The sequence below is a fragment of the Chamaea fasciata genome, unplaced genomic scaffold (genome assembly GCF_029207755.1).
Source record: "Chamaea fasciata isolate MVZ Bird 193981 ecotype frontalis unplaced genomic scaffold, bChaFas1.0.hap1 SCAF_3, whole genome shotgun sequence".
NCBI lineage: Eukaryota > Metazoa > Chordata > Aves > Passeriformes > Sylviidae > Chamaea > Chamaea fasciata.
Window position 1 is genome coordinate 42,748,983 of NW_027094088.1, and position 8,685 is coordinate 42,757,667.

The 8,685-nt window shown below is 50.4% G+C and overlaps 1 protein-coding gene across 1 annotated transcript; it reads right to left on the minus strand.

The window, feature by feature from the left end:
• Positions 1-985: 985 nt before the first annotated feature.
• On the minus strand, positions 986-8,348 carry RHOU (ras homolog family member U). The gene is made up of 3 exons (XM_066178767.1): positions 7,842-8,348; positions 7,001-7,059; positions 986-3,986 (listed from the first exon to the last, which is right to left on the minus strand). The coding sequence occupies exons 1-3, from the start codon at positions 8,164-8,166 to the stop codon at positions 3,531-3,533; spliced, it is 840 nt and encodes a 279-aa protein (XP_066034864.1). The 5' UTR covers positions 8,167-8,348; the 3' UTR covers positions 986-3,530.
• Positions 8,349-8,685: the final 337 nt, after the last annotated feature.

Here is an 8,685-nt window from a genome sequence, read left to right on the forward strand (position 1 = left end):
CAACCCCAGGTATCACCAGGAAAGAGCCTGCTGACAAGCTGGGCTCTCAGGCAGGGTCGCTGTGCTGCAGGCACGACCAGGTGAACCAGCCTCCCAGAACTGCCCAGCCAGGCATTGTAACAAAGAGAAGAAGCTGCCAAGGCTTTGTTCCAGTGAGGAATTAACCATGAGGAAGAGGAACGGTGCATTGATCTTCCTCTACTCTGTGCAGGTTGTGTACATTCCCATGGTTGAAAACGCCTTGGCTGTATAACCCAAGAGACAGGTGGCATGGGAGGGAACCTGGTATGCCACCCCCAGCATGTCTGCTCCTCTCAGCTCCCAGAAAAACAAACACAATGGGGACAGTTTAGCAATCCTTGCTGGTCCAGAGCAAAGCTCCTTCTCTGGAGCAGGACATTGGATCCGTGGGAATGCCTGGGAGGTCCAGATGCTGCTCCTCACTCAACTAACACAATGGTACTGAAGGGTGAAAGGTTTCTATGCCACAGCTATCCAGCTCCTGGGAACGAACAACCTCAAACCTCGCTTACCTTGGCCCTGGCATGAGGGACAGGACCCAGAAAGGAGTGGCAGGACCTATGATGCCAAAAGGGAGCAGGCTCTGCTCTTCCAAAAATGCCCTCTGGCTCCCCCAGGACACATGTGGCACAATATGCAGCAGGCAAAACACCCCAGCAGTTGTGCTGTGCTCCCTGCTGCTCACCCCACTTTCAGGGCCAGGCCCAATGAGCCTGTTTATGTCTCACAGGGCCACAGCAAGATGCTGCTGCGTTAGCAGGGAGACAGAAGGCTGGCCATTGTACCCTTCCCACCCAGCCCAGCCCCCTGGGGATGGGGCAGTGCAGGGAAAATGCAGTACTTTCTGGGCAGAGGCCTTTTGCTGGGGCAATGGGAGCGCAGTCCCAGTATTTTGCTGGGTATTGGCACAGTGCATGGCCAAGGGACTGCCCTCCAGCCTCCTCATGCAGGCAGAAGAGGCAGACACGTTCACAGGTCAGAATTTATTTCCAAATACCTCATTTATATCATTCTCACATGAAATATTTCTTTTGGAATATAGCCTACACTTGGAAAACAGAAGAGAGTTTTTTTATAAGGCACATCAGATTATAGACTACATAGAGACATCTCCCGCTCATTTACGCTCGTAAAATAATGGTAATTTTAAAAGTAAGATTTCTAAAACCTAGACCCTGTGTAGCCCCATGTAGAGCAGTATCCATAGAGTTATTAGACCTCAGTTTACACACACCTAATAAAGGGCTATAACAAGTTGTATATAAATCACATCCTCAGTAACAGTCACAGCTGGCTACATTCAAAAGTAATGCTACTCCAGACTATGAAACAGGCTGCTTATAAAGTATAACCTACTGCTTCCAGTTCAGCATGATACCAAGCAGTATGATCTTACAGAGGAAATTTTGTTATTTTTGGAAGCTGCTCAGATTCAAGCCTGTCCCCTCCTCAAACCCACATTTTTGAGCGACCAACACTGTTCTTTACAGAGAAGCAAAGCACCCCGGAGTAATCTAGCTTTGTTTTTCTCCAAGATGTCAGTCTGACTGCATATCTGAAATCCTGTCAAAGCATTTGAGTAAAAAAATATAAAGGCTCAGATGTTAACTTCAGGACCAGTAAACATTAAACCATTACCAACCAGACGCAACCAAGTCAAATGCATCCAGCTTCTGTGCTATGGAAACTGTTTTTCCAGGCTCTTCCAGTGCAGAAGCCAACATATTTTTATTGAATTAGGCTCTATGTAAAGATTTCCATCCCATTTTCAAGTTTTCAGTGATGGAACATTACCCATTCTGCTCTCATTCTTCTGTAGAGAAGGAAAAAATACTTTCTGTGGAGCCTATGCCAATAGCCCAGAATCCATTTACATAGTGTCATTTTCCTTAATGGGCCAGGAGGTAAACTGTGGTCAGCTTTATCAACTCAAATGGCCTCCACAGTTCTTTATATCAGACATTGATTAATTTCTGATGAAAAAAGGTTCTGGCCTTCTGTCACTGCAGTTTAGTTTAATAATAAGGAAAAGGTCACTTCAAGGCTAGGGCCAAAGGGGAAAAAAAAAAAGAGAAACATAACTTGATCTTGAACTATCTAGGGGAGGGAAAAAAAAAGTAATTGTGGCCATACAAAGGAAGACAGACAGCACAAACTAAATGTCCTCTGCAGAACAGGTTTAAATACTGATTCTTGCAGAGAGTCACATTATCATTCGGGTCTCTCAAATTCACTAGAACCTCAATTAGGCTTAGAGTTCAGTAGGAACCAGATTCAGTCAGAGAACAGGTCACATGCAGCTCTATGTTGATCCCTCAGCTACATTTTAGGCACATTTCAATCTGTTGGACTGATCCGGGGAAAAAAAAAAAGAATTTACATTTTGGGGATGGCCTCAGACAATTTCACAACTGTGAGCTTGGACAAGATTCAACCACAAGTGACTGTTGCCTTTAGAAGGGAAACATTAACTTGGTTGGAAACAGCATGATGAAGAGGATGCAGCAGCCTCAGTTTCTAGAGTCCAGTTTGTTATAAATATCAGTCTGCCTGATTTGTTATTTGTTTAGCAGCCTTAAAAGGTAAAGTGGGCCATCCTGAAATTCTTGGCTGTAGACTTAAAACCAGATGCAGTTTATATGGTGCTGCACAGGTATTTGTTACATTGCTTAGAAAAAAAATTAAAAACCCCAAAACAACAGTATTTACATTCCTTTGAGCTGAAATAGATGAACTGTCGTCATGTCTGCAAAAACACAGAGGAAATCGCCACTGCTCGAGGTAGCGAGTTAAAGCTTGGTCATGTTCTCGGGCTTCCACTCGGCTTCCTGGGAAGGGCAGGGGAAGGAGGACAGAAAGAACTTTCTGAAAGTCAGGAGGTGACAAATGAGATGTCAGCTCCATAAGGGATTAAGTTCCCTCACCACAAGCTGAAGGTATATTCATGACCTTTTTAACCATGGCATTTGCGTATAGATTACACCTCTTGCATACCCTTTCAAAAGTGATCCCTAAGAGCATTGGCTCGGGAAGACACAAAGAGAGCAGGAGTGGGGTTTTAAAGCTACAAATGTCAGTTAGGAGGCACAGTGTTATTTTTCCCTTTGATCGTCCGTGTACAGAGCTCTACATTTCCACCGTTGCTTGTGCGTTCCTCCTGCAAAGCCCTGGCAGTGAAGGCCTCTGTTGTGCTCCTCCCCATCACACACAGCTTACAACAGAAGCTGTTGAATCCTTTGGACAAATCCTTCTACGCTCACAGACACATGGCGCTTTTTTTTTCTTAATGAGAAGTTCTGGTCACAAAACTGGGTGCCAGACCTGATATATAGCAATTATTTGACTAAGAATCCTTCTGCAACCCTGGAAAGGGCAACCAAGTAATCCAGTAGCAACATATACACATACATACAGATCTACACTATACACTCAAGACGACAAAAATTGAGATTTCAGCTAATATAGCCTCTATTGATTTCCTCAGAGCAGCACTCAGGTCCTAGCAACCCCTATACAAAACAGCAGTATTTTTTCCACCAGGATTTGGAGAGGTTTTTCATCTTGTCTGGAGTCCTACATTTGGATTTCTTTGGTTGCTGCTGGGTATCCGAGTACTGAATACCAGCCACGATGGCTGCATCAAAGACCTCCTTGAGGTTTTTCTGAGTCAAAGCGGAGCACTCGATGTAGGACGCGGCTTTTATTTCCTCAGCACAGAGCTTTGCAGCCTCCTCCGAGACCGGCTTTTCTTTGCACTTGTCCAGCTCGATGAGGACTTTGACATCCTCCCGGAGGTCTGACTGTGTCCCAACCAGGATAATGGGCGCCTTGGGGCAGTGGCAGCGAATTTCTGGAACCCACTTCTCACTCACGTTCTGGAAGGACGAAGGGCTCACCACGCTGAAGCACAGCAAGAAGATGTCCGTGTTGGTGTAGCACAGAGGCCTGAGCTTGTCGAATTCATCCTGCACAGAACAAAACTGTGTTAGCACTCTGCAGAAAGAGCAGCTCTAGCCTCCCCTGAGCCTTGGTGAAGCTGAGGATCACCTGCCACTGCCATCTAGACAGGGACCCCAAAATAAGCACCCAGACCACTCAGCAAGGTGTGATACAAGCAGAAGCCACCTGTACCCAGCCTGAGGTCTCGTGGCTGCCAGCCAGCATGCACTCTGCCACCATTGGGCACACAGGACAAAGGTGGTGGCTTCCCCGTGCACCTGAGATTTTCCAACTATTGCTGCAGGTTACTTCAACTGCTTAAATATTTCCTTTGCTCTCTGTACACAGGCCCTCTGCCCTACTTCAGCAAAGAAGCAAAGCTGCAGGAAGCAGGCTATGGCACACAAAGCCACAAACTGAGGAGGGAGAGAGCACTTTCTCCAGGCCCACCTCTTGTAGGGTGAGTCAGTGAGCAGCTCTGAGGAGGAGCACCTTTACCTCAAAGCTGTTCTGCCGACAACTGACTCCAGACTCGGGCAAGGGCAAAGCAGATAAGCAGCAGCATTGTGTACCTTTCTGGGTACCTTTCCTGGAGTCAGCTTTTAAACTGGTAACTACTTAGCAACATCCTAGAGGATACGGAATAATTTCCCTGCCATTGTGCCCAGGGATTTAAATCTGATGGGAGTAATAATGACTTACAATGTGCAAGCTTAACATGCCAATGGCATAGAGTAAGAGCTTTACCTTTCCCTCCCACCCATGCCACATCAAACAAACTGCACAAGGGCCTCCCAGCACTACCCTTCTGGGTTGTTTTTTTCTTTTAGTGCAAACTCCAGCAAAGCAAGGCCCTTTTTCAGTTTCAGGACAAAGCCACAAAGAAGTCAAACACCTCATGGTAACAAAAGTGTGCTGATCCTCAGGGAAGAATTCAGCTAGAAGCAAGGGTTACTCAAGGCAGGCTGCTTTAATGCTGACAGCAGGATAAAACCAGGGTAACACTAGCAGCCTGAACAGGTAGGATTTGCCTCATTGGCAGTGACATTTTAATTAAAAGGGACCATGTTCTCAAATGCTTGGAATTGAAAATGCACAGAAACATAAAGCTGAATACATCTCTCAGTGAACTGATGAATTGCAAGTTGCATGTTAATTTTTGAGATGTGAATTTTTGCTTTAAAGCCTCTGGAGGCCCTGGATATGCAGTTTAAAGCCCCCTGGAAGCCTCAGAAATCTTGTTCTGTTCAAATGAATTTTTTGCAGCAGTATCTCTGAGAGAGACAGACATTTATAAAGCACCAGTCAAGAAAAGCAAGATTCATTAGCTCTCTTGATTCTCAGATTAAGCCTCAGAGGAAACCAGGCTCTCACCACTCAGCTCAACAAAACCCCCACATTTACTGAGAGATGCTGCTCTGAACAACAGGGGTGTTTGGAGAAAGGCACTTTGCCATGTAATTGCCTCTCCTTGCTACGTGAGAAACCTCAAAAGCATTCAATTCAATGGGTTTGGAAGCAAGCCTCAGATCTGAAGGGTTTTTATTAAGATGAAATAATTCCCTTTATATCCTAAATACACTCCTGCCATTTCAATGGTAGGTATATGGACTGCAGGGACTCTACACCTCTTTGGGCTAGTGATGCTGAAATAGAATTTCTCGCTGCCTGGAGTGCTTTTTTTAGCCGCAGATTTTAGCAGCCACCTCCCAGCAGCAGTTTTATCAAAGCATCCAGCCAGGAATCTTTTACTCGGGACAATTTCTGTGAGTTTAGATAACCCCTTCATTTTAAAGGCAGTAACTTTACCCATTCCAGCTGCACTTGGGCAGCCAGAGCAAACACCTTAACCATCAAGGGAAGGCAAAGGGTGACAGGGCCTGTTCATCCCTCCTGCAGCTTGCAGCTGCATTTCCACAGGCACTGCATGTCCACAGGCTGTCACCCGATGGCAATTTCACCTGCCATGCTCTGCATATGAACATGCACAGCCAAGACTGTTGCAGTACCAGCCCATCTCTCCACTGGGACACAAAATCGTGGGACAGTTCTGCTGTTTGACTTCATATCACTACCTGCAGAAGGCTTTTTGTAGGATGTTAGCTCTGGGTTGTAGGGCACACTGCTGTCTTCACACTGCATAGCCCTTAAAATCCCGTTCCTAAGTAGGGCATCAAGTTACTACTCATCTAAATAGGTTTGTGTGTTAAGACCATTGAGATTTTTCAGCGTGGTTTTGGTGAAGGTATAGACTTAGATCCACAAATCTGCACAGGACCCTAACTCCCACTGCCTTTAAATGCAGCGAGGTAGCAAAATATTTTCGGCTACTTTTGATTATCCAGCGTCGACCCCTGGCAAGCAGTGTTGCATACTGCTCAGGGTGGTACAAACCTGGGTCTCCCAGAAAACCTGAGGTAAGACATGGGCGCTTTTTATGTATCAGGCAAATAAGGAGATGAGAGGCATCAGCCACCCTCATCTCTTCAAGTTGTAGAGTACACCAAACCTCTGCTCTGCGGCAGCAGCACTTTCTAAACCGGTGGGAATGGCAACTATGAAGCCTCCACGGACAACACCCAATAGCACTTTTTCCTCCCTCTAGCTTCTGCCCTTTCAAAAACAGTCTCTATCTCTGGACACCTACAAAGCTGTGGTTGCTTTGCATGCATTCATGCCAAACACCCTAATTCTAAAACCTGCAGTTATTTAGCAAAAATAAAGACAGTGACAACTGCTCAAAGAGAAAACCAGGTGGCCGTTGAACCCCCAATACGTTCAGCCTTTCTAGTCAGGCTAAACAGACCCGCAGCTTGAACCAGCAGAGCCTGTGCCCAGCCCCTATATGGAGGCACCCCCACCCTTCAACAGACAGGCAAAGCAGTGAGTTAAGCAGCAGTGAAAATGACAGCAGATAATAACATGATCAAACACTGGTAATACTTTCAAATCCATGAAGTCACTGCAGGACTACTTTGCGCAACAGCAATAACTTCTCCCCTCCCGCTGTCATTTAAATCAAGTAAGTGGCTCCACTGACCTGACCAGCTGTGTCACAGAGCTGAAGTCTCACCGGCTTGCCATCGACAGACACAACAGCTTTTGGAGAGAAAGAAGGAAGGGGGGAAAACTATGGTGAATTCAACTTCACATGCTTTCCGTTAAAGAAAAAATTTTATAAACGAAGATTTACCATCCCTCAGCTCTTACAGCCTTTTCTTCAATTATTTTAGATTTAACAACTTAGCAGAGCTGGAAGGGAGTCCGTACTAACACATGGCAGCACACCAGCCCTTCAAGGCTTTCCGATTCATTTTACTACAACAGATGAGTTAGGCAACGACGGCACGAGTCCACCGCAGGCAGCGCGAAGAGCGAGCCCGGCAGTCTGGGATATTCTTCTGCTAGAGAGGTTTAGCTTTATTTCCTCGTACACATTCAGCACGCCCGGGACACGGAAAGCCCCCGCTGAACCGCAGAGAAATCCCTGGACTCCCCCGCTTTGAAAGGGCGAAACAAGGCGAGTATTTAAACCTGCCCTTCTGGCGCTTCCGATGTCCCCGAGAGCGCTAAGCTTTCTACCGGAGGTTTCCCAATTAAAGCCCGGCTCTGGCCTCGTAGCCGGGCACGACACTCGCTGCCAGCCTGGCTCCGTTACACCGGAGACCCGCCGGTGCTGCTGGCTGCGATGGCAGCCTGACAAGCTTGGTCCTGCTTTGTAGAGTCCCCATAAAACGGGAAATCACCGAACCTGGACATCGCGTCCCCTCCGCGCAGCCCAGCCACGGCCCCGGGAGCGGCACGGGCGGGACGCGCCGCTCTCCAGGACGGCAGAAACCCATCCCGCCGCCCCGGTGCCCGCGGCCGCCCCGGTCACTTACCGGAGAAGTTGTCGAAGGCGGTGGGGATGTACTCGGTGGGGTACCCGTTCGTGGTGTAGCTCACCACCAGGCTGGTCTTCCCCACCGCGCCGTCGCCCACCAGAACGCACTTGATGCTGCGCCGCGGCTCGGACCCCGCTCCGGCCCCGGCTCCGGCCACGGCCCCGGACCCCGCCGCCCGGCAGCGGCCGCCCAGCGCCGCTCCCAGCGCCGCCGCCGCCCGCCCGCTGCGCACCCTGCGCGGGGGCACCGGCGGCACCTCGCAGCCGCCCGGCGGCACCGGCTTGCTGATGTATCCCGCCTCGCCCTCCTGCTGCGGCGGCATCCGCGCGGCCACGCAGAGCCCCGCGGCCCGGGGGGCGGCGCGTTGCCCGGAGCCGCCGGCCGGGGGACGGCGGGGCGCGGCGGCGGCGGGCGAGCGGTGCGGGGCCCCGGCGGGCCGGCAGGAGCGGCGCGACCGCCGCGAAGCCAGCCCCGGCGCCGCTGGCGGTTCCCGGGCGCGGGCGGTGGCGGCGGCTCCCGGCGGCTCCCGGCGGTTCTGCTACCGCCGCGCCCCGCGCGCCAGAGTCCCAGCCGCCGATCCCGCGCCGCCGCGTGACATAGCCGGCGCGGGGAGGAGCCGGCGCCGCACGGCCCGGCACGGCCGCCAGGCGGCGCCGCAGCGCCCCGCCCCGCACGCACCGAAGGCCGCGGGCAGAGGGGGCGGGCCACACCGCGCAGGGCGCGCTCCCATTGGCCCGCTCGCCCTACCGCTCAGCGCCATTGGCTGAATTCGACGGAGGGGGTGGTGCCGCCCGGCCCGTCGGGGCTCGCACCCGCCCCTGCCCGCGGAGCCGACGTGAGG